We start from the raw sequence: 27,328 nt of genomic DNA, 5'->3' as shown, positions 1-27,328 counted from the left end.
TGCTACTACTACTACTACTACCACCACCCTTGCTTTCCGTTGGCTACCTCTACTACCACCAATACACCTCCACTGCCGTCTGCTACAAGCAGGCCTGGAGGGCTTGTGAAAAGCCATTGCTTGTTGCTTTTACATCCATGTATGGATGAACCCCGGCAGGCATCTGCCAATAAAAAGGGTAAATTTTTTGAGGGCTTGCACTCAAAAGCCATTGCTTGTTGCTTTTACATTACATCCATGTATGGATGAACCCCGGCAGGCATCTGCCAATAAAAAGGGTACATTTTTGGAGGTATTGCACTCAAAAGCCATTGCTTTTTGCTTTTGCATTACATCTATGTATGGATGAACCCCGGCAGGCATCTGCCACCATAAAGGGTACATTTTTTGAGGGCTTGTCAAAAGCCATTGCTTCTTCTTTTACCACCTTATATGTATGAACCCTGGCAGGCATCTGCCGCCAAAAATGGTTAATTTTTGTACCTTTTTTAACAATGCATTAAGCATACAACATGCACAAGTGCAGTGGTTTCTGTTAGTTATCACCGTGTCCCATCCGTTTTCCTATAGCCATACATGTTGGCGTAACTTTGACACTAACTTTGCCTTAAAGACAGCTCAAAAGTACTTGGATACACTCATTGGTGACCTAAGAGTGTTATACAGGGCTTCTAGGGCTTTTAAACAGTGTTATACACGATTTTTAGGGGCTTTCTTGTATTACAGGTTCGGTCAGAACTAGTTCGGTCCGAATTGAACTTTTTCATGAAATTCGGCGAACCAGCCGAACCAAACTTTTCATAAGTTCGCTCATCTCTAGTCCAGATACACCATCACAAAGCGTCCAATAAAATTTCTGAAAATAAAATTAACCAGGTTTTGAAAAACTACTGGCGCATTACTTAAACCAAAAGGCATTAGCAAATACTCATAATGACTGTCTGGAGTATTAAATGATGTCTTCCACTCATCCCCTTTGCGGATACGAACCAAATTGTCTCTTGGCTCCTGAGATTTGATTAAACAGGTCCGAGAGGAGTGGAAAATTATATTGATTCTTAACGGCAATCTTATTTAATTCACGATAGTCGATACAGGGTCTTAAACCGCCATCTTTTTTTTTCAACAAAGGAAAACCCAGCACCCTCCAGAGAAGTAGATGGATGAATATGACCCTTACATAGACTGTCTACAGTATATTGTAATTTTTCATCGCCTGTCTTTCCGGAGCAGAAAAATTATAAATCTGCTCCTTCGGTAGCTTAGCACTAGGGAGAAGTATAATAGGGCAGTCGTATGGCCTATGAGGAGGAAGAAACCAATTTCAGAAAAGACATCCTCAAAATCTTGAATACACTCAATGGACAGGGTGACAGAACTGTGCCATCAACTGTTTATGACAGCTGATCGGCACAGTAAGATGGCAGGGGACCAATTACAGCAGTCCCAGGCCGGCGATTGCTGTGATTGGTCAGTCACAGCAGACTGACCAATCACAGCTTCATGAGAATGTGAATGTGATGGAGACAGCGCCATCACTGCCGGGTATCGACTGTCTGACACCCCGCTGTAACGGCCAGGACTGGAGCTAGGCTCCGATCCGGCCGATTAACTCCTTAGATGCTGCGATCAAAGCGATTGATGCATCTAAGTGGCTTCTAGCCTGTCGAAAACCATGATGGTTGCCACGGGCGCGGGTGTCATCTGTTTGTCACTGCTGACATCCTGTTCTAACGGCCAGGACCGGAGCTAAGCTCCGATCCAGCCGATTAACCCCTTAGATGCTATCGCTGTATCTATGTGGTTAGATCACACCGTATGGTTGCTTATGGCAACCATCGGCACTCGCGGGGGTGCCGATGGTTGCTATGGCAACCATAGCCTAACAATGGCTTCCTAGTACGGAAGCCTATCAGGCCCCGCCCGGAGGCGAAGCCTAATAAGCTTGCTGTCAGTGAACAGCTGACAGCTCTAATACACTGCACTATGTAGGTAGTGCAGTGTATTAGAATAGCGATCAGGGATTAATGCCTGTCCCCTAGTGGGAGAAAAAAATAGTTAAAACAAAAAATAAAAGTTTCACTTTAAAAGACACTATAACAGCCTTCTTTCCCATAATAAGTCTTTTATTATAGGAAAAAACAGAAAACATTAAAAAAAAGTACACAAATGTGGTATCACCGCATCCGTAACGACCCAAACTACAAAAATATCACGCTATTTTACCCGCACGGTGAACACTGTAAAAAAATAAAATAAAAAAACAATTCCAGAATCACTGTTTTTTAGTCACTACCCCTCCGAAAACAGAATAAAAAAAAGGGATCTAAAAGTTGCATTCACCCAAAAATTATACCATTAAAAACAAGCCCTTCCACAGCTTTTTTGATGGAAAAATAAAAAAGTTATGGCTTTCAGACACTGCAAAACATAGGAAAAGTATATGCATATGGTATCACCGTAATCGTACCGACCCCAAAGAATAAAGTAAAATTGTTATTCATAGCGCATGGGGAACGCCGTAAAAAAAAAAAAAGCATAAAAAACATCAGAATTGCTGGTTTTTGGTCACCTTGCTTGACAAAAGATGAAATAAAAAGTGATCAAAAAATCGCATGTACGCTAAAATGGTAGCAATGAAATCTACAGATTGTCCCGCAACAAATAAGCCCTTACACAGCTCCGGTGGAGAAAAAAAAAAAAAGTTCTGGCTCTCAGAATATGGCGATGCAAAATGTGCAGTGTTCCAAAAGCGTATAAGATTGGGCACCATTTATCAGTGCGACACCGACCACATATCTATGAATTATTTTTTATTTACCCCATTAATATACCCTCTTATTATACCCTGATGTACCCGCACAGCTTACATATGCCCCCACATCATTAACTGAAATACCAGCAAAACCCCAAACAGAGCTACTACCAAGCAAAATCTGTGCTCCAAAAGCCAAATGGTGCTCCCTCCCTTCTGAGCCCTGCGGTGTGCCCAAACTGCAGTTTACGTCCATATATATAGCATCACCATACCTGGGAGAACCCACTTAACAGTTTGAGGTATTTGTCTTCAGTGGCACGAACTGAGCACAACATATTGTGCACTAAAATGGCATATCAGTAGAAAATTGCAATTTTCACTTTGCACCTGCACATTCATTTCTAATGTCCACTGAGCATTTATTTCTAATAAAAAAAAAAAACCTGTGTGGTCAAAACACTCACTACACCCCTTAAAAAAAATGCCTTGAGGGGTGCAGTTTCCAAAATGGGGGTCACTACTTGGGGGCTTGTTTTATTATTTGACCCCAGAGCCCTGCCATTGTGGGCTAATGCTGCAAAAATCACCAAAATAGGCCTCACATGCGCCTTTCACTCCTAAGCCCTGTCATATGTCCAGGCAAATGATAAATGGCCTGAGGGGTGTAGTTTACAAAATAGGGTCACTTCTCAGGGTGTTACACTCTACTTTAGTACCTAAGGGAGCTCTGTAAATGCGAGATGGCGCCTGTACACCAGTCCAGAAAACTCTGCGCTCTAAAGGCAAAATTGCACTCCTTCCATTTTGAGCTCTGCCATGTGCCCAAACAGAAGTTTAGGGAGACACATGGGGTATTTTTGTACTTGGGAGAAATTGGGTAACAAATTGTGTTGTTTTTTTTTCCTATTACCCCTTGTGGGAAAAAAAAATTGGGTGCAAAACTACATATTTTTGGGGAAAAAAATAATTTTTAATTTCCACTGCCTCATTCTAATACAATCTATGAAACACCTGTGGGATCAAAATGCTCACTACACCCCTAGATTATTAACATGAGGGGTATAATTTCCAAAATAGAGTCACTTCTCAGGGGTTTCTACTGTACTGGTACCACAGGGGCTCTGCAAATGCGACATGGCGCCCAAAAAACAATCAACCAAAATCTACATGCCAAGTAGCACACCTGCCATTCTCAGCCCTGCTGTGTGTCTAAACAGCAGTTTATGACCGTTTATGGGGTATTGCTGTACTCCGGAGAAATTGCTTTAGAATTGTTGGGGCACTTTTTCTCCTTGTGAAAATGAAAAAAATTCAACATTTTAGTGAAAATAATGTAGGTTTCCATTTTCACTGCCTAATTCCAATAAATTCAGCAAAAAAAACAGTGGGGTCAAAATGCTCACTATACCGCTAGATAAATTCCACGAGAGGTGTAGTTTCCCAAATGGGGTCAATTTTGCGGGGTTTGCACTATTTTGGCACCTCAGTGGCTTTGCAAATATGACATGGCGCCGCAAACCATTCCAGCAAAACTTGAGCTCCAAAAGTCAAATGGTTCTCTGTCCTTTCTCCGTCCTGCCGTGTGTCCACACAGCAGTTTATTAGCACATATGGGGTATTGCTGTGCTCAAAAGAGTTTGCTTTAAAAATGTTGCGGTGCTTTTTCTCCTTTATCTATTGTAACAATGAAAAAATATTAGTAAAACTACATTTTATTAGAAACAATTTCGATTTTCAATTTCACGGCATAGTTCCCTTAAATTCTGAAAAGAATGTATGGGGTCAAAATGCTAACTATACCCCTAGAAATATTCCTTGAGGGGTGAAGTTTCCAAAATGGGTCACTATTTGGGGGGTTTCCGCTGTTTTGGTCCCTCCAGGGCGTTGCAAACACGACATGGCACTGAAAACTATTCCATCAAAATCTGCTCTCCAAAATTGAAATGGTGCTCCTTCCCTTGTGAGCCCTGCCGTGGGTCGAAACAGCAGTTTATTACCACATATGGGGCAAGGCGTAATCGGGAGAAGTTGCTTTACAAATGTTGGGGTGCTTTTACTCATTTATTCCTTGTAAAAATTACAAACTTAGAAGTATTTTTAGATTTTTATTTTTACAGACTAATTCCAATAACTTTGGTAAAGACAAACTGTGGGGTCAAAATGCTAACTATACCCCTAGATAAATTACTTGAGGGCGTAGTTTCCAAAATGGGGTCACTTTTGGGGGTTTCCATGGTTTTGGCACCACAAGACCTCTTCAAACCTGACATGGTGCCTAAAATATATTCTAAAAAAGGGCGGCCCCAAAATCCACTAGGTGCACCTTTGTTTAAGAGGCCTGTATTTTAGTCCAGTAGCACACTAGGGCCACATGTGGGATATTTCTAAAAACTGCAGAATCTGGGCAATAAATATTGAGTTGCATTTCTCTGGTAAAACTTTCTGTGTTAAAGAAAAAAATGTCTTACCAATGAGTTTTGGCAAAAAAATTAAATTTCCCCTCTACTTTGCTTTCATTCCTGTGAAACGTCTAAAGGGTTAAGAAACTTTCTTAATGCTGATTTGAATGCTTTGAGGGGTCTAGTTTGTAAAATGGGGTGATTTCTAATATATAAGACCCTCAAAGCCACTTCAGAACTAAACTGGTCCCTGTAAAAATAGCCTTTTGACATTTTCTTGAAAATGTGAGAAATTGCTGCTAAAGTTCTAAGCCTTGTAACGTCCTAGAAAAAAAAAAGGACGTTCAAAAAACAATGCAAACATAAACTAGACATATGGGAAATGTTAACTAGTAACTATTTTGTGTGGTATTACTATCTGTCTTGCAAGCAAATACATTAAAATTTTGAAAAATGCAAATTTTTCTAAAATTAGGTCCGTGTGGCATCAGCATATGGTGCGTGGCTGCGTGATTTTCCCGCAGCCGCCATCATTATGACACTCTGTTTTTATGTTTACAAACAGAAAAGCACAAGGTGCTTTTCTGTTTTCATTCATTCTTTTTACTACTGTTGCGCGAATCACGAGCGGCATCCGGAAGTGCTTTCGTGTGCCGTGCGCGATTTGCACGCACCCATTGACTTCAATGGGTGTGTGTAGCGCGAAACACGGGCAAGTATAAGACATGTCGTGAGTTTCACGCAGCCGGCATATACGCTGCATGAAATTCACTGACAGTCTGAACGGCCCCATTCACTAACATAGGTCTGTGCGACGCGCGTGAAAATCACGCGCGTAGCACGGACGTATAACACATTCGTGTGATTAAGGCCTTATAGTTATGAATGGAGAAACTGACTTCTTGTCCACACATGAGACGCTGTGTCCGTTGGAGAGTCCTATTGCTGGTCACATGACACAGCTGAGGACCAGAAGGGAGTGGATAACTAACAAATACAGCCACCGCACCACAGTTTACATAATGTGCCTTTCCAACGGGCCAGAAAATAAAACATTTTGTGGGAGTGCTTCTTTAATAATGTTTTAAAGATAGATAGTATAAAACTAGACCGGCTAAAGACTAGACAAGACTGGCAAAACTGCGCCAAATGTCTCACAGTGGTGCACGCTTTATGATAAATTAGTTGCATCTTGCTAGGCCAGGCATGTTAGACAATTTTCTCTTCCTTCTTCCATCTACAAACTGTTCAAAACCATCCAAGAAGGTGCAAAAAGTGTCTAAAACACAGAAAAAAATTGGTGTATGCCATATATGCCACTTTTTTTTTTAGCAAATTTGTATGAGAATTCTGCCGCATTTTTCTTTGTAAATCTGAACCAAGGTGTCAGTTTTGATCAGAGTTCCTTCAGGAGAGTGATGATTTAGTCTTTGAATAGTGGCGTGACAGGGGGTGTATCGTCATTAGCAGCTGTGTGACATATGCATGAATGACAGAGGACAGAATTGTATCATGTAAAAGTAGCATATTTGGAACTGGTCAGATCTACAGAACACAATCATAATGAGCTTCTTTTTGTAAATGGAGATGTTCTATACTGCAAAAGGACTATTACTAAATATGTACACACTGGGGGAAATAGATTAAGCTTAAATTAATTTACGTTGACATGAAAATGTGCCAAATATCTAAAGTGGTGCATACCTCTTATTATATTTGCCATATATTTGGCTGTCCGTGAGCTAGAAATGAAAATATACAGGTGTAGATTTGCGCCATAACATTCCCGTTTCTGGCGTAAATTAGGATAAATCTGTCATTTTAGCAGAGGCCCTGTTCACTTCAGCTTAACCTCAACCCTTTTTTTGAAACTTCAGTAAAGGAACGAGAAAAGTAAAAAGTCGCAAATTTTAGCACAACTATAGTGTGTGACAAGATTTTGAACCTTTTGATATATTCACCCCATTGATTTACTTCTGTTTTTTTTTTACTATTTGTATGTTTTACATTCATTTAATTATTGTGTAATAATTGTGGGAAGATTTTTTATTTAATAATTTTAACTAAACTTGAAATAAATTATATGTGATATGTTCAAACATTGGGTATTTTACAGGTCAGGCTGTCTATTTCTATGATAGTAAGTTCTCTCATTATTATTTATTATGATGGATCCATACAGGAATACAAAGGATTAATTGTAGATCACAATAGGATCTATTATGAACGCTTTACAGCAGGAGTCCCTACTATGTTATATAAATAGCAATTTATCATGAACATCATAAAAGATTTAGCTTCAAAATAGCAGGAATTTTCTAAATGGTTGTTTACAGTGTTGAACTTTTGAATTATTAATGTATATACAGAACTCTCCTGAGTGTTTCAAATGAGAAGCAATTCTTGCAGACGGGACTCTGTGTCCCCAGGGCATATGTACATTTAATTAAGAACTACTAATCTTACATGAGTTTCATTAGGATGATAGAAGCTGTCAACCTAATCTTCAGAAATTATTTACACTGCTAACTACAGAAAAACCTTTATAATATACAATATTGTCTGAAACAGAATCTGTTTCTAGTATAAAATGTAAAACAAGCTTTTTAATGTTTATTTCTAGTCAAACACAAGCGGTTTATTTATTTATTTATTTTTAATTCTGTCATCAGTCACTGTCTCCAGTGGAACTCACAATCTATGTGGTAGTTCACACTGGGTTTTTTGGTGTTTATTTTGACACGGAAACCGCATCGGAGTCAGCGCCAATAAACGACCCAAATTGCCCACCATTGATTTTAATGGGAGGCAGAGCCTTTTTTTTTTCACGGCTAGCTTTTGGCCGCTCGCAGAAAAAAAAAGTGGCATGCTCTTTCTTTGAACAATTTCCACCTCTGCGTTACAAAAAAAAGGATTAAAAATTAGTTTCTGCAAAAAAAAAAGGAAATTTGTAAATTTCACCTCTACTTTGCTTTAATTCCTGTGAAACATCTAAAGGGTTAAGAAACTTTCTAAATGCTGTTTTGAATACTTTGAGGGGTGAAGTTTTTAATATGGGGTGAGTTTTTGGGGGTTTCTAATATATAAGGCCCTCAAAGCCACTTCACAACTGAACTGGCCCCTGTAAAAATAGCCTTTTGAAATTTTCTTGAAAATGTGAGAAATTGCTGCTAAAGTTCTAAGCCTCGTAACGTCCTAAAAAAAATAACAGGATGTTCAAAACCTATGCAAATCTAAAGTTCAGTAGATTGTCATGGGGGATGATAATTAGCAACAATTTTGTGTGGTATAACTGCCTGTCTCACAAGCAGATACATTTACATTGAGAAAAATGCAAATTTTTGCAATTTTTCACTAAATTTTGGTGTTTTTCACAATTAAATACTGAATGTATCAACCAAATGTTGGCAGTAACATAAAGTCCAATGTGTCACGAGAAAACAATCTCAGAATCGCTTGGATAGGTAAAAGCATTCCAAAGTTATTACCACATAAAGTGAAACATGTCAGATTTGAAAAATGAGGCTCTGTCCGGAAGGTCAAAAGTGGCCAAAGCGGGAAGGGATTAAAGTAAGATCACAGCCTTCTTTTTGCTCTAAAAATAACGTTTTAGTTTTGAGGTCTTGAATTCTGAGCCAAAGTGAATGCTACGGTGGCTTGTCAAAGCAACTGCACACACCATCTGTTTATTTTGGAGTCAGCTAAGCAGACTCAAGATTCTCATTAAAGTCATTTTATTTTTCATTTATAGGTTCGACAATGCCAAATATGTTACTGTAAGTGTTGGAGTAGTATAATTCTAAACTGACACACTAATATCTTAATTGAAAAAGTTGGCGGGCATTTCAATGATTAAAAAAAAGATTTTCTGATTGCAACTTAATTGGAAATGTTTCTCATTAAAGGGACATTTCAACATTTCAGCACTTCAACATTTATTGCATATCCGCAGGATCCTGGAATACAATGTCATGCACTAAGGCCTCATGCAAACGGCCATGCCCGTAATCACGGGCCGCAATTGAGGGCATGGCAGGCCACGGACGGCCGCCCGCATTTTCAGCCTGTGCTCTCATACAAAGTATGGGAGCACGGACACTACAAAAGCAAAAGATAGGACATGTCCTATCTTTTGCAGTACAGTTCTATGGCCCGAACACCTTCCCGTAAATAAACAGGAAGGTGTCCTTGGACAATAGAAGTGAAGGGGTCCATGATTGCGGTCCGCAATTATGGACGATTTTTACGGTCGTGTGCAAGGCCCTTAAGGGCAGCACGTGGCTCAGTGGTTAGCACTATTGCCTCGCAACGCTAGGGTCCTTGGCTGAAATCCACCCAAAGACAAGATCTGCAAGGAGTTTGTATGTTCTTGTCATGTTCAAGTGGGTGTACTCCAGTTTCCTCTACCACCCCAAAAACATACCAATGGGAAATTTAGATTGTAATACCCAATGTTAAAACCCTACACATTTTCAGAACAATGAATTTCTATGCTACTCCTGAATCCAAATCCCCAGCTGCCAACACTTAGAGGCATATATGGACAGAGGCATCAGGTGCTCCATCAATGAGCAGAATCCTGGTCCCACAGGGAGCTACAGTGATCCTATGTGGGCACTGTGGTGCTATGTGGGCATTATCTACATGGGCACTGTGGTGTTTTCAGTTGGTTGGGACAAAGAAAATGGCCATGACAAGTGGCCATTAAAAATAGACAGACATACTGAAAATTTGGAGACACTGACGCAAAATGGCCATGAAAAACTGACAGTTGATACGTTTTTAATGGCCATTTTTTTTTCACTGTCGTGTGAATGCAGCGTAAACATTGTCGATTTTCCGCAGCAGATTTTATTGTGGAGAATCTGCAGCATATTACAGTTGCAGCAGAGTGTATCTGTGGTCTGAACAAATCTCATCCACAGGCTGCGTAAAAAATCCACCAAAAAAACTTTCAGAAATTGACCTGCGGTGCGGTTTTTTAATTCGCAGCATGTCAATTTATGCTTCAGGATTGCTGCTTTCTGTAGTGGATTTTCCCCATTGAATTCAATAACTAGGGCAGTCACCCAGCGATTGATACCAGGTTTAATAATATTACATTTTCAATGGCAATACTAAAACTTGTCTACTCCAGCTCAAGGATCTCTCCCCTCACTGTGATCAGGCACGGAGAGAACCCTGTGACTGTATAACCACAGAAGACTCCTCTCAAATAGAGATTAGTATGGGAAGTAAAAGAAAGCTGAACATGATAAGCACATGCTTCAGATTCTTGTAAGAAAAGACATTTCTAAAGGCTCACGAGCCCCGATGCAGAACTTCTTCTACCCCCCGAACTTCTCTTCACCTATGATGGCTGCGAGCCGCAACTTTCAGCTGCATGGCTGGGTCCAGGGGTGAACCAAGCCCCCCTGCTGCCTGAGGCGAACTATAAAATAATGCCCCCCCCCAATCCATCCGAGTTTTCTCATTACTAGCTTTACACAACAAACACGCAATATATAAATTTTTTAAATAGGAAAACATTTTTTGTTTATTTGTTAAAGTTCTATTTAATGTCTAGAAAAGACAAAGAATTCTACTTACTGTAGTACTTTAGTATCATAGATCAGCAACACAGCATTAACATTGAAAATGGTTTAACACGTCTTCTATGCCCCCTTTTTATTACCTAATTGACTTATGATTTTTAACTGAGTTCAGTGGCCCGGCGTGGACGGCATAATGCAGTGACGTCATCGTGCCGGGCAGTTGACGTCATCAGCGTGCTCCCGATCTCTTGTAGACCTCAGGTCTAAACCAGGCTGTGGCCTACAAGAGCAAACGGCAGAGCAGGGAGCCAATGGCAAGGGTTGGCTGGCAAATTTCAGCACTGGCCCAAGAGTAGCGGCCCATTCTGGGGGCACTGGGCAATTGGCGAGTTTTCCCCCCTAACATCGCTACAGAAGAACTCTGCTACCTGTCAACGTAAAAATCATCCGCCAGGAGGAAAAATGTTTCTTGTTAGCGGAGTACAAGAAAGCCTCACCTGGGAATTAGACTTTCATGTACTCCGCCATGGGGAAACATTTTTCCCTCTGGCGGATGACTTTTCAGTTGATAGGTAGCAGAGTTACATGAAGGGGAATTATTTTTCCTTGACCTCTAGTTTCTATTGTGGCAAATGTAAGTTTTTTTTAACATTTTTATACTGCTAACTTTTTTTTGGTAGGTTCCGCTGGACTACGTCGTAGATTCATTGGACTACTCCGATGATCTATTTTTTATTTTTTTTTAAATTGTGAAAGAGGGTTGCATGGGGGAGTTTTGATTTCAATAAAAAAAAAATCTTACGTCTATTTATTTTTATATTTTATTATGGCCTTAGGGCTGAGGTCTGATTGACAGCATTCAATTACTAAGGCTGGGGCTTAGCATTAGCCAGTAAAAAGACTATCACTAACACCTATTATTACCCCGGTTCCCACTGCCGCCAGGGATACCGGGAAGAGATGAGTACGATTCAGTACCTGGCCATCTGAAAAGACGGTTAGGCAGCGGAGCAGCCGAAGGCTGGTATTATCAGGCTGGGAAGGGCCAAAAAATTTGGCCCTTTCCACCCTGGTGATGCTAGGCTGCAGCTGCTTTATTGTATCTGGCTAGTTATGAAAAATAGGGGGAACCCCACGTAATTTTTTAAGAATAAATAGAAAAAAATTACGTTAGATCCCCTCCATTTTTCATAACCAGCCAGATACAATAAAGCAGCAGCAGCCTAGCATCACCAGGGTGGGAAGGGCCACGGTTTTGGGACATTCCGAGCCTGATATTACCAGCCTGCGGTCACCCCATTACCCTTCAGTTCAGATGGTCGGGTACTGGATCATACCCAGCTCTTCCCAGTACTCCTGGTGGTGGTGGGTACAGGGATAATAATAGGGGGTTAGTGCTAGCCTTTTTACTGGCTAACACTAAGCCCCTTCTTAGTAATGGACGCTCTCAATCAGACAACTGACATTACTAAGGCGGTATTGAAGTATTTAAAAACAGAGACATAAAAAAAAAGTTTTATTGAAATAACTCTTCCACACAATCCACTTTTACCATTTTATTGAAAAAATGCTTAAAGTGTAGCTAAACGTTCGACAAACTTTTGACATGTCAGAAGTTTGGATTGGTGGGGGTCCGAGCACGGAGAATAAAAAAAAATGAAATAACTATAACACCTTTCCTTTAAAGAGAATCTTTCACCTCCCCATACATGTGCAACTGAGTGCAGCATGTAATGGTCAGGGCTGCACAAACTCTGGGGCACTTTACATTTTTTCTACCCTCCTTCGTTACTTAACCGCGTTCGAAATTATTATGCAAATGTTATTTTTCGCTGATTTTCCTAAATAGTCGATGCAAATGACAGTCAGTATAATCTTCAAGCCATCAACCGTTGGAGTATAATGCAAATTTTATTGAACAAATCTCCTAATGATAACAGATTTTTTTTTAGAAGTAAAAAACTCAAAATGCACTGTTTCAAATTATTATGCACAACAGAGATCAAAACATTTTAAAGGTTGTAAAGAGAACTAAATTGGTAATTTGTTGAATTTGCAGCATCAGGAGGTCATATTTACAGAAATCAAAAGCTCTTTCAATAAAAAAAAAACTTAACAGGCCAAGTTACATGTTAACATAGGACCCCTTCTTTGATATCACCTTCACAATTCTTGCATCCATTGAATTTGTGAGTATTTGGACAGTTTCTGCTTGAATATCTTTGCAGGATGTCAGAGTAGCCTCCCAGAGCTTCTGCTTTGATGTGAACTGCCTCCCACCCTCATAGATATTTTGCTTGAGGATGCTCCAAAGGTTCTCAATAGGGTTGAGGTCAGGGGAACATGGGGGCCACACCATGAGTTTCTCTCCTTTTATGCCCATAGCAACCAATGACACAGAGGTATTCTTTGCAGCATGAGATGGTGCATTGTCATGCATGAAGATAATTTTGCTACGGAAGGCACGGTTCTTCTTTTTGTACCACGGAAGAAAGTGGTCAGTCATAAACTCTACGTACTTTGCAGAGGTCATTTTCACACCGTCAGGGACCCTAAAGGGGCCTACCAGCTCTCTCCCATGATTCCAGCCCAAAACATGACTCCACCACCTCCTTGCTGACGTCGCAGCCTTGTTGGGACATGGTGGCCATTTACCAACCATCCACTACTCCATCCATCTGGACCATCCAGGGTTGCACGGCACTCATCAGTAAACAACACGGTCTGAAAATTAGTCTTCATGTATTTCTGAGCCCACTGCAACCGTTTCTGCTTGTGAGCATTGTTTAGGGGTGGCAGAATAATAGCTTTATACACACTTGCAAACCTCTGGAGGATCCTACACCTTGAGGTTCAGGGGGACTCCAGAGGCACCAGCGGCTTCAAATAGCTGTTTGCCGCTTTGCAATGGCATTTTAGCAGCTGCTCTCCTAATCCTATTAATTTGTCCGGCAGAAACCTTCTTCATTATGGCTATCTGAACTAACCCATCTGTGATCTGAATCAGAAACAAATCTTTTCACAGTACGATCATCACGCCTAAGTTTTCTTGAAATATCCAATGTTTTCATACCTTGTCCAAGGGATTGCACTATTTCACGCTTTTCGGCAGCAGAGAGATCCTTTTTCTTTCCCATATTGCTTAAAACCTGTGGCCTGCTTAATAATGTGGAACGTCCTTCTTAAGTAGTTTTCCTTTGATTGGGCACACCTGGCAAACTAATTATCACAGGCTCACCTCGTGCATCTCGTCATTTCTCTTCTCGACCGCTCCTTCTGCAGACCCGCTCCTCTCTGGCGGCGCGTGCTGTGTGTTGCGTGCTGCGTACAGCGTCAGAGAGGAGGAGGAGTGTTCTTACAGACGTGCCTATCATGCGGCACGTCAGGTAAGTAAAATAAGGCATGCCCCCTTCCCCCGGTCCAGTTCGTCCCTGGTTCAAAATGCCGCCCCCATTTTCGGCTAGGTGGCGCCGCCTGAGGCTGTCGGCTCACCTCGCCTCATGGCAGGTGCGGCATTGGCTGGGTCACAAAAGTGACCCATCGAAGCATCACTAGCAGCTTGGGATGTTGCAACGGTCTTAAAAGATCACAGGGCACTAGTCCCAAGACATATGATATAATTGGATACAGCGGCTCAGCAGATAGTATCACGCATGTTGGCATTAGATACATTGACTCAGCAGACAATATCACACATGATAGGCTTAGATACAGGGCCCAGCAGAAAGTATCACACATGATAGGCTTAGATACAGGGCCCAACAGAAAGTATCATAGGCTTAGAAGTAGGGCCCCATCAGACAGTATCACATTTGACAGGATTATATACAGGGCCCAGCAGACAGTATCACAAATGTTAAACTTAGGCTGGGTTCCCACATAGTGTAAGAGCTGCGGAATTTCCACAACGGAATTCTGTGCAGGAAATTCGCAGCAATTACAGTAGCAGCAAAAAGGACGAGATTTGAACAAATCTAATGTACACCCTGCAGAAAGAATCAGCTGCGAAAGCGTTCATAAATTGACCCACGGAGCGGTTTTTAAATCCACAGCATGTCAATTTATGCTGCCGAAATGTTGCTCTTTTGTTATGGGTTTTTCTCATTTAATTCAACATGGAGGTAAAACCTGCAGCAAATAGCATATCTTGCAGTTTTTGAGACAAAACACTGCAATTCTACCGCAAGAATTGCAAATATGAAAAAAATAAAATAAAATTAATAAAAAAGCCAATAGTTAGCCCCAGGGAGTTGTCATAGCGATACGTTCCTCTTTTCTCCGTGCAGCCCGATCTCCTGGGATGATGTTTCTTCCAATGTGACTGCTACAGCCAATCAGAGGCTGCAGCGGTCACATGGGCTGCGGCGTCATCAAATCAGGCTGGGTTGCAACAGCTGTACTTTTATATGACAAAAAAATTGTTGTTGTAAAACCCGAATAAAGATAAAACGTTAAAAAATACCTGTGTGGTGTGTAGTCAAGTTCATTTTATCCTTGCTGTTTCCTTGATTAGTATCCTTATGATTATGGACGCCCCGGGAAGCAATCGGTAGATCAAAATCTTAGCTACAGTTTGGTCCAGAATTATTTGGACAGTGACACGTGTTGGCATTTTAGCTGTTTACCAAAACATATTGAATATACAGTTCTATAATCAATATGGGCTTAAAGTGCAGACTCTCAGCTTTAATTTGAGGGTATTCACATCCTAATTTGAGGAAGGGTTTAGGAATTACAGCTCTTTAATATGTACAAATATTCAGCCTGTATAAACGTTTAAAATAAGTTTTTATTGACAAAATATATTATTAAAAATGGTAGGGCACAGAGTGCCAAAAGATCCAGGTACAGGCGTTGGCAACCAGATCAGAGATGCACAATGAAGCCTGTGTGATATAGACAGTCAGCGTGCACCCATTCAAAAGTGCCTGAGATGTCAGATGCTATTTATCACATTGCCTAACCAGGGGCGTAGCTAGGGGGACAAGCGGGGCATGTGCCCCGGGCGCAGTTCAGAGGGGGGCGCCAGCGCCCCCTCCTCCTGCACTATAATTGTACCTGTGTCGCAAGGACACAGGTACAATTAGAAGCAATGAATGACCGGGCACGTTCCGTGCCCGGCCATTCAGCTCCTTTCCACGAATGAAGCGACTGGTACCTTTTGTACCAGTGACGCTTCCGTCGATGAAAGGCGCTGACTGACTGGCAGGGAAAGTCATCCTGCCCAGCCAATCAGCACCTTTTATAGACGCTGTGTTCAACCCCCTGGAGACCTGCGCAGAAGATAGCAGGTCTCCATGGCTGCCAGACGGCGTGGGAGCGGGAATAAGGTGAGTTTGAAATTTCTTTTTTTTTTCTTTTTTTTTTTTAAATTGTAATAGAAGTGTGGCTGTATCTGCGGGGGGGGGGGGGACTTTGTCTACACGGGGGACTTTATCTACGGGGGGTGTCTATCTACAGGGGGACTATATCTACAGGGCTGGGCTATATACAGGGGGACTATATCTACAGGGCTTGGCTATATACAGGGGGACTATATCTGCTGGGGGGCTATATACAGGGGGACTATATCTACAGGGCTGGGCTATATACAGGGGGACTATATCTACAGGGCTGGGCTATATACAGGGGGACTATATCTGCTGGGCTATATACAGGGGGACTATATCTACAGGGGGACTATATCTACAGGGAGACTATATCTACAGGGCTGGGCTATATACAGGGGGACTATATCTACAGGGGGCTATATACTGGAGTGGGCTGTTATAGAGCACCATATACAGGGGTGGGCTATATAGTATATAGCCCCCTGTAGATATAGCCCACCCCTGTATATGGTGCTCCATAGATAGCCCACCCCAGTATATAGCCCCCCCCTGTAGATATAGTCGCCCTGTATATAGCCCAGCCCTGTAGATATAGCCCCCTGTAGATATATTCCCCCTGTATATAGCCCACCCCTGTAGATATAGCCCCCCTGTGTATAGCCCCCCTCTGTAGATATAGCCCCCCTTTGTATAGCCCACCTCTGTAGATATAGCCCCCCCTGTGTATATCCCAGCCCTGTAGATATAGCCCAGCCCTGTAGATATAGCCCAGCCCTGTAGATATGGTCCCCCTGTAGATATGGTCCCCCTGTAGATATGGTGCCCCTGTAGATATGGTCCCCCTGTAGATATGGTCCCCTGTAAATAGTCCCACTGTAGATATAGTCCCCCTGTAGATATAGCCCACCCCTGTGTATAGTCCCCCTGTAGATATAGCCCACCCCTGTATATAGTATCCCACAAATAGCTCCCCCCTATAGTGCTCCACAGAAAGCCCACCCCTGTATATAGCCCCCTTGTACATATAGTCCACCCCAGTATATAGTGCTCCACAGATAGCCCACCCTTGTATATAGTATATACAGGGGTGGGCTATCTGTGGAGCACTATATACAGGGGTGGACTATCTAGTGGAGCACTATATACAGGGGTGGACTATATGTACAAGGGGGGGGCTATATACAGGGGTGGGCTATCTGTGAAACACTATATACAGGGGTGGACTATATGTGGAGCACTATATACAGGGGTGGGCTATATCTACAGGGGGGCTACATACATGGTTGGGCTATCTGTAGAGCTCTATATACAGAGGTGGGCTATATCTACAGGGGGCTATATACAGGGGTGGGCTATCTGTAGAGCACTATAGGGGGAGTTATTTGTGGGACACTATATACAGGGGTGGTCTATATGGGGGCACTATCTACAGGGGCTCTATGGCAGGCACTATCTACAGGGGGCTCTATGGCAGGCACTATCTACAGGGGGCTCTATGGCAGGCACTATCTACAGGGGGCACAGTGTGTGTGTGGGACACGGTGTATGGTGCTATTATAATTAGAGGTGCAGTGTATGGCGCTATTATATTTAGGGGCGTAGTGTATGGTATAATGATAACTTTATATTTATTTATAGGTGCAGAAATGTTGGTAAAGTGAGAAGCTGAAGACATGTGAGCGGCAAACTGCAGAAATGGACCGGGAGAATTCATCATGGAGGTCTGGACCGGATGGAGAAAAAGAACTAGAATCTGAGGCGTCACCGGTGAGTCACTTAATGTAAATGTTTATCCTGCCTCTAATCAGCACTGTATGATCTGCAGTGAGATGATGGGTGGTGTGATTATGATAGGATTTATTTTTGTGAAACGACATCTCCCAGCATATCCTCACCATTGTTCGGGCTATGCTGGGAGCTGTAGTTTTACGCCGTACAAACCTATACGGCAGGGGTTGCACTAAATTGAGCTGTATTTGTTCTGGGGCTGTATATATGTACCGAGCTTGGTTCTGGTGTTGTGTATAGAACCATATTGCTTGTGAAATGTACAAATAATTTTATGCTCGCGTTACATAAAAAGAAATGACACGTCAATTGGTAGAGAAAACAAACACGGCGAGGGGGAAGGAGATGTCGGGAAAGAGGTTGGGGGGGGGCGCCAAACTGAATCTTTGCCCCGGGTGCTGGAGAACCTAGCTACGCCTCTGGCCTAACTCCATGTGCTGGCAAATATTAGTTTAGTCTGATTGCCACAGATTAAGAGACACACTTCCCAACGCGTTTCTGCACCACATAAGGGAGTGTCCTCAGGGGTACGAGTTGCCTGATTATTATAGTAGTATTAATAAAGTGCCGGTCAGCAAGTATTCAGCTGTTCATTTAGTGTAACGGAGGCACGAGACACTGACCACTATCAGTGTCTCGTGCGCGTCGTTACACTAAATGAACAACTGAATACTTGCTGACCGGCACTTTATTAATACTACTATAATAATCAGGCAACTCGTACCCCTGAGGACGCTCCCTTATGTGGTGCAGAAACGCGTTGGGAAGTGTGTCTGTTAATCTGTGGCAATCAGACTAAACTAATATTTGCCAGCACATGGAGTTAGGCAATGTGATAAATAGCATCTGACATCTCAGGCACTTTTGAATGGGTGCACGCTGACTGTCTATATCACACAGGCTTCATTGTGCATCTCTGATCTGGTTGCCAACGCCTGTACCTGGATCTTTTGGCACTCTGTGCCCTACCATTTTTAATAATACATTTTGTCAATAAAAACGTATTTTAAACGTTTATACAGGCAGAATATTTGTACTTTAGAAATTTTAACGTATACCTTCTACACTGCTAATTTTGCTCTTTAATATGTAGCTGCCTCTTTTTCAAGGGACCAAAGGTAATTGGACAATTATCTCAAAAGCTTTTTAATGGGCTGCATGGGCTGTATTCCCTCGTTAATCCATCATCAATTAAGCAGGTAAAAGGTCTGGAGTTGATTCCTGGTATGGCATTCACATTTGGAAGGTGTTGCTGTGAATCCACAACATGAAGAGCTCTCAATGGAAGTGAAGCAAGCGATCCTTAGGCTGAAAAAAAAACTGAAGAAATCCATCAGAAAGATAGGACAATCAACAGTTTGGTACATTCTTGAAAAAAACAGCGCACTGGTGATTTTGTGAACTTCAACTGGCCTGGATGTCCACGGAAGACAACAGTGGTGGATGATCGCAGAATACTTTCCATGGTGAAGAAAACCCCTTCACAACATCTACCTAAGTAAAGCACCATCTCCTGGAAGTAGGTGTATCAGCATCTAAGTCTAGCATAAAGAGAAGACTTCATGAGAGCAAATACAGAGGGTTCACCACAAGGTGCAAACCATTAATCAGCCTCAAAAATAAAAAGGCCAGATTAGACTTTGCCACACAACATCTAAAGAGGCCGCCCAGTTCTGGAACAGCATTCTGTGGACAGATGAAACTAAGATCAACCTGTACCAGAATGATGGGAGGAAGAAAGTATGGAGAAGGCTTGGAACAGCTCACGATCCAGAGCACACCACATCCTCTGTAAAACATGGTGGAGGCAGCGTGAAGGCATGGGCATGCATGGCTGCCAAAGGCACTGGGTCACTAGTATTTATTGATAATGTGACTGAAGACAGAAGCAGCCGGATGAATTCTGAAGTGTACAGGGATATACTTTCTGCTCAGATTTAACCAAATGCTACAAGGTTGATTGGACGTCGCTTCACAGTACAGATGGACAATGACCCAAAACATATGGTTACTAATAATATGTACTATACATGATGCAGGATAAAAGAGAAGGGAGTCTGTCAGGCAGGATTTTAATGACTCAGGAGTACAGAGTTCCAAATCCCCACATCTAAGTTCATGAGTGTGATTTTATAGATGCTTTTTTTCTGGCATATTTGAAAACCTATAGAGACGCCTATAAGAAAAATGCCTTAAAAAAACGCCATACCCAGAGCACGCTGCGTCTGGAAAAAATTGCACTGACCACAAAATTGCCTCAAAAATGCCACAAAACAAAATGCAGTTGTTTGTAGTGCATTTTATATTTTACTTTAGACTTTAATCTAGCATCTGGCCACACAAAAAAATGCATAAAACAAAACAGTACAAAATGCCATTTAAAAAACTGTTAAAAACGCAGCAAAACGTTGTGTGTGAATCCAGCCTAAGGCTGGGTTCACACGACCTATTTTCAGACGTAAACGAGGCGTATTATGCCTCGTTTTACGCCTGAAAATAGGGCTGCAATATGTCGGCAAACATCTGCCCATTCATTTGAATGGGTTTGCCGACGTACTGTGCAGACAACCTGTAATTTACGCGTCGTCGACGACTTCTTTGCCACGTAATTTGAGCCGTTCTTCATTGAACTCAATGAAGCACAGCTCAAGATTTACGAGCGTCTCAGACGGCTCGCAAAATGCAAGGAGGAGCATTTACGTGTGAAACAAGGCAGCTGTTTTCTCCTGAAAACAGTCTGTCATTTCACACGTAAATGACAGCTAGCGTGTGAACATACCCTTATGGCGGAAACAGGGAGCCAGCAGTTTATTTTTTTAAACTATGTCTGTGCAGAGAATTTACACCTCTATATCAAAAAAATAGAGCTTCCACCAATATAAGGAAATGTAAATGGACCCAAAAACAACATGATGGGGATTCACTTTTAGGCCACTTTCAAACGTCAATATTTTGTTCAGTATTTTGCATCAGTATTTGTAAGCCAAAACTAGGAGTGGAACATAAACATAAAAGTACAATAGAAAAAATAAAAAAACGTGTACTTCTTTGGTGTTTTGGACCCACTCCTGATTTTGGCTTACAAATACTGATGCAAAATACTGATCAAAATCCTGTCGCGTGAAAGTAACAGCTGAGCTTACAAAAAAAAGACTGCACACAGTTATTAGGCCCTGTTCACACCGAGTTTTTTTGCAGGCAGAAAAATCTGCCTAATTTTGACCTGCCTGCAAATTCTTGCTGCAATTTTCATGGTGTGTTTCGTGGTGTTTTTCGCCTCGTGGCCATTGATCACCGCAGACAAAAACCCCCTGCAAAAAACGCTTTCTCTACCTCTCATTGATTTCAATGTGAGGTCAGAGGAGGAACCGTGGCAAGAAAGATTATGCCGCTTTTTTACCACGGGAAAGAAAACGCCTCCCCTCCCATTTAAATCAATGGGATGCGGTTTCAGACTTTTTTTCCGCTGATTCCGACGCGGTTTCTGCTTCAAAATCAGCATTAAAAAACTGTGTGAACTGGTCCTTACTGCACATGATTCAGGAGCACAGTCAAGTTTTTATTTTTTGCTGGAGGTACATTTGATATGAAGCAAAAGTTAGAATTAATCACCCTTCTATTCCTTGTGCCTGAGTTTTGCCTCCTTTACTATATTATTACTCACAACAAAATGTCATGACGTTTAAGGGCGGGTTCACACATAGCGGAATTTCACTTAAATTCCGCTGCGGACACTCCGCAGCGTTAATCCGCAGCGGAGCCGTTTCTCCATTGACTTTCACTTTAATTTAGCAGTGTTCGTTTACACGATGCGTACAATTCCGCTGCGGAGCATAGGCTGCGGAGCGGAATTTGGTGTCCGCAGCATGCTCTGTCTGTTGCGGAGCAGTGGCGGACTGGTTGCGGACTCATGGCGGAATTTCTCCATTGACTTCAATGGAGAGTCAAAATTCCGCAATGAAGTCCGCAGATCTTATGTGTGCTGCGGAGCGTATTGTTTTTACTACCATGACATTTCTTCATTCTGGCTGGACCTATGTATTTCTAGGTCTACAGCCAGACTGAGGAAGTCAATGGGGCTCCCGTAATGACGGGAGCGTTGCTAGGAGACGTCTGTAAATAGTCACTGTCCAGGGTGCTGAAAGAGTTACGCGATCGGCAGTAACTGTTTCTGCACCCGGGACAGTGACTACCGATCTCAATATACATGTATCTGTAAAAAAAAATATAAGTTCATACTTACCGAGAACTCCCTGCGTCTGTCTACAGTCCGGCCTCCCAGGATGACGTTTCAGTGTAAGTGACGGCTGCAGCCAATCACAGGCCAAGCACAGGCTGCAGCGGTCACATGGACTGGAGCGTCATCCAGGGAGGTCGGGCCGGATGCCGAAAGAGGGACGCGTCACCAAGACAACGGGCGGTAAGTATGAATTTCTTTGACTTTCACTAGGGAAAGTGCTGTCCCTTCTCTCTATCCTGCACTGAATAGGGAGAAGAGAAGCACTTTTCCTGCAGTCCGCAGCGGCCAGTCCGCATCAATTTTCTGCACATTTTGTGCAGATCCGCTGCAGAATCTGCAACGCAGATTCTGTGCGGCATTGATGCGGACAGTTGCGGAGGAATTCCGCCATGTGTGGTCATGCCCTTAAACACTTTCAGATTATTAAAAACAAGTCCAGAACAAGCCACCCAGACCAACGTCAGGTTAGCAAAGTAGATGTATTGAGAAGGTTTATCGGTCAATTTTGGGCTCAGATTAGGAATGCCTTTTATGTAATCTTACCTTTTCCATGCTAAAATCTCAATGCTTCCAGTGTTCAAGATATATGACCCACTGTTGTGTTGGCTCCCTATTTGCGAATTTTCTGCAATTAGCATATAGGGCGTGAAATTCCCTCAAGCTGCCTCGCGCTGATTAGTCAGCCTCAGAGGCAGGGAAGCTAGCTCCACCCCGTTGGCTAACTACAGAAAATTAGCATAGAGGGAGCCAACACAACAGTGGGCCGTATCTGTGGAACAGGGGGGTCGAGAAAACAAAATAATAAAACAGCAAGGGAATCAAGAAGACAGTGCTATTCAGGTGAGTAAACCAGTTCAACTTATATGACTTAGTGACAGGTCCTCTTTAAAGCAAAAGTTTTGTTGCCATTAGACCATATAAAATACACTATTACAAGATTTGTTAAGCAAAAATGTGGAGAACTTGGACACTTGTTATACGTCTCTCAAGAGATTTAAATCACGTGAAGAAAAACGGCATGGCACCGAAGAGTCATTAAATGCGCAAAATTTATTAACAAAGTTGTCCCCACAACATACAATTATTTACTAAAACAGACATGTCAAGAGAGGTGACATGTCCTCTTTAAACTTTTGCCTCATCATCTACACATAATATATTGTCTACCTGCAATCTTGTATCCAGATATAGGGTATGTTTACACGTAGAGTCAAAAACGTCTCAAAATACGGAGCTGTTTTCAAGGGAAAACAGCCCGTGATTTTCAGACGTTATTTTGAGCAACTCGCGTTTTTCGAGGCGTTTTTCACTGCATTTTCGCAGCGTTTTTTTACGCCCGTTTTTGGAGCTGTTTTCATTGGAGTCTATAAGAAAACGGCTCCAAAAACGTCCCAAGAAGTGTCCTGCACTTCTTTTGATGAGGCTGTAATTTTACGAGCCATCTTTTGACAGCGACGCGTAAAATTACAGGTCATCGGCACAGTACATCGTAAAGCCCATTGAAAGTAATGGGCAGATGTTTGCCGACGTATTGGAGCCGTTTTTTCAGACGTAATTCGAGGCATAAAACGCCTCCATTACGCCTGAAAATAGGTCGTGTGAACCCAGCCATACTGTTATGAATATGTGCCCAACAGGCATGGGGACAAGCAAGTAAGAAGTTCAAGGTTTCTATGTAGTAAAACATGAAGTGTCTTATGTCTAGCAAACTGAAATATAAATGTATAAGTTTTATTTTTATTATAAGCTACCTCATATTGAATATAGATTTAACTATTGACACTTCTGGTGTATCCGTTGGATCTGTCTCGGTCACTAGTTATCGGGGGAACATGGGTCCCTAGAAAAAGCAAAATAGTCGAGGTTAACCAAGAATGGAACAGGAGTCGGGAGAGATCAAACTGGGCATGTATGCTGCTCACCATCTGAAATTTAGGGAAACAGCCTAAACAATGTGCTGAGCTTCACATAGACTCTAATGGAGAAAGAAGGCGAATTCCCATAATGCTCTCTCCTGACTCTTCTCCCTTTCTTGTTCACCATAATACAGTACAGATATGCCATAAACATCAATAATTGAATACCCCTTTAAATTTAACCACACATTTAAAATGACGAATATTTCTATAAAAGAAAGCATAATATTAAAAATAAAATCATTACTTACCGCTAACCCTGACTTAAAGAGAAAGTAATGTACAGTTTGTGTAACATCTGCCGCATGAACAAGGTTGTGATATGGATTTTTATGTTTGGTGTATCCAACTTCTAGCGCCTCCACAAAAGATACGAGTGCAGAGATTGGTATCTAAAATAGAAAGCACTATGATTATGTTGTTTTCTAGATATGACATCATCAGGAGGGAACCCCAACTATTTCATAATAAACACACTTGAGAAAAGAAATTAAGGCTTTGTATAAAAAGAACAATAAAGGTCATATATATAGATATGATGTATATGCCACTTTTAGTAAAGATTGAAAACTTTACCGCATCCTGTATCATTATCATTGTGACAGCTGACATGCTTACAGTGAAGATTGCCTCTGTAAATAGAGATCTAGGCTTCAGGCCGCATACAGTAGCTATGTGGTTTTAAGAATAAATATCCATAGGAAAATGCAAAGAAAAATGTTATTGTTTTTATCCACGTGTAAATGCTAGAAGAAAGGAAAGCAAGAGAATAGAAATCGAGAAGGCTTGAAATAAAGTTAAATGGATTTACCATGATTAGATCAATATATCATATTATATATAGATTATACAGTACCTTTCTACCTATTATAACAGACAGGCAAAATCAGGCGATCATTGTGAGTAGCACATAAAAAAAATACATTAATATATATTTATGAGACATTAAATGCTATGTAAACCTTTGAAATTGATTTTTTTTTATAAAAATGTCTGTGTGAATGGTGCAACTTTCAAATCAGTTTTCACTAAAAATAATTTTTACTTTTTGAGATACAGCTGCTCTGTATTCTCTATACAGAGCAGCTGTATCTTTCCATAAGACCTGAATCCGTCGGTCCTGCTCTCTGACACGCAGGATCCACCTGTAATCTACTGTATTACATCTAAGTTATGAACTTAGATGTGATGGATAAAAGGTGGATCCTGCTTATCATAGAGACGCAGGACCCGCTGACACTGAACCTGTCAGTCCCGCGGACCTGACGGAAACAGGATTCAGAATACGACACAGCTGCTCTGTATACAGGATTTACAGAAAGTAAAAAGAATTTATACTAAAAACTAATTTGAAAATTGCACCAATCTCAATGACTGACATTTTTATTTTAAGAAAAAATTACTGTCAAAGGTTTACATAGCATTTAAAACAATTTCCAACTCTCCGACACAGGAAGATCCATCCAGGAGAAATATCTCTCTTCAATTATATCTAATTTCAAAACATATTCCACAAAGAAATTTGCAAACACATTATATACAGTGCAGAAGCAACAAAAGAAAAAAAGGAAAACTCAGTTCTAGGTCTCTAAAGGAGTTTATGCCCAATTAGAATATACATACATTATGAAAATTAAATGAGTCGTGATCCGCAGGGGAAAAAACACTTTAATATTTGTGTTGCAATGATCAGTATTTTACATAAAAGTGTAAGGCCTCATGCACACGACCGTGTTTTTGCTGCCGCAATTCTCCCGAAAATCCACGGGAGAATTGCGGCCCCATTCTTTTCTATGGGGCCGTGCACACGACCGTAGTTTTTGCGGTCCGTGCACGGCCCGGGAGCCCGGACCGCAGAAAGAACGGGCATGTCTTATTACGGCCCGGTTCTGCGGTCCGGGCTCATTGAAAACAATGGCCGCGGCCATGTGCATGTCCCGCGATTTGCGGGCGGCCTGCGGCTGACAGTCCGCAGCCGGCCGACCCGAAAATCACGGCCGTGCACACGGTTACGGTCGTGTGCATGAGGCCTTATCATGTGACCATTATGATGCCAGTGCTGTTGTAGTTAGAATTACCTCAGTATTGCCAAGATCATTTTTTATTTATGTCGGTATTGTCATTCCAGGCTTATGATGGCTAAAGTCAACATTATTGTTTCCCTTTTGTCATGGTCAATATTCTGATTATATGTCCTATTTATCCAGATTTATAATATCACAGTTGTCAATGTCGTCACTATTGTCGTGTCAGTAATGTCAGTTGGAATGGCATTATCCTGGACATTTGGAGGTTAAAAAAAATGGATTATAATCTTTAGAAAAAAGGCACCTGCCCACTATAAGGGTAAGTGCACACGGGGCGGAAAAGCAGGGGTGAGAGTATAACACAAAGAGCCAAAGGAAGGGAGGAAAATACAAAGGTGAGAGAGTGAAGAACAAAATAATCATACCGATTTATTTCCTGGTCTCACTTGCTGTTGATGGTGGTTAAAATGGAGTGTGGCACTATTCACAATTTTGCAATGGGGTCCAATGTGGTTTTGCTTGTGCGTAAGCAAAGGATAGTACTGGATGGCACGTAACAAAACTGGATATATTCAAGACTCACTCATTTAAATGTGCCAAATAAACAAATCCTGCTCTTCATCCTCAAAAGGGACATTGATAGGCTGAAGCGCCCTTTTAATTAAATTATACATATTAGGTTAGGGCTACATTGTGACACTCACACAACTGAAGCTGCAAGAGATAAAAAAATTGATGAGTGGCATCAGAACCTAAGGGTCCTTTTACACCGGCCAATATAAGCCGTAAAAACAGGCGCCAATCAACGAGATAGTTTGTCGATCGGTGCTCATTTTCTCCTTTCACAAGGAGCTATGATTGTTTATGTATGGGGACGAGCGATGGTTACTACGATCGCTCGTCCCCATGCATTTCCATCACGTTGGCAGCAGATCTCCCTGTTTACACAGGAAGATGTGCTGGCGACAATGATAATATTTATTGCTGCATGATCAATATGATCAGCCCATGAACGTGTGTTTGCTCGTTCATCGGCTGATCGGCGCCCTGTTTACACTAACGCTCATTTGCCAGATTATTGGCCCTTGTAAAAGGGCCTTTAATCTAAACCAATTTTAATTTTGGTCTCAGGAATAAGAATGAAAGAAACGGTGAGGTTTTCTTATCACTAACAGTGATATACTATGATTATACCAGTTCTACATACAATTATCTATATTAATACTAATAAAAAGATTATTTAAACTTTGCTCCAAATGTTATTATGCCTCATTAGACCTTGGACTGTAGGTGTCATATTGACCTGCTGAGTGTCAAGTTCATTTAATATATTGCA

The 27,328-nt window shown here is 41.7% G+C and overlaps 1 protein-coding gene across 6 annotated transcripts in view; it reads right to left on the bottom strand.

The window, feature by feature from the left end:
• PDE1C (phosphodiesterase 1C) overlaps nucleotides 1-27,328 on the bottom strand; it is an 851,320-nt gene that overhangs the window by 158,707 nt on the left and 665,285 nt on the right. For all 6 annotated transcript variants that reach the window (XM_075826958.1, XM_075826955.1, XM_075826954.1 and 3 more), the window contains one exon: nucleotides 24,217-24,357. In XM_075826958.1, coding sequence (XP_075683073.1) covers nucleotides 24,217-24,357 — 141 coding nt within the window. The remainder of the gene's footprint in view (nucleotides 1-24,216; nucleotides 24,358-27,328) is intronic.

This window comes from Rhinoderma darwinii, chromosome 5, assembly GCF_050947455.1.
Source record: "Rhinoderma darwinii isolate aRhiDar2 chromosome 5, aRhiDar2.hap1, whole genome shotgun sequence".
NCBI lineage: Eukaryota > Metazoa > Chordata > Amphibia > Anura > Rhinodermatidae > Rhinoderma > Rhinoderma darwinii.
Note: the sequence above shows the minus strand (reverse complement) of the source record. Positions and strands in the feature narration are given on the sequence as shown.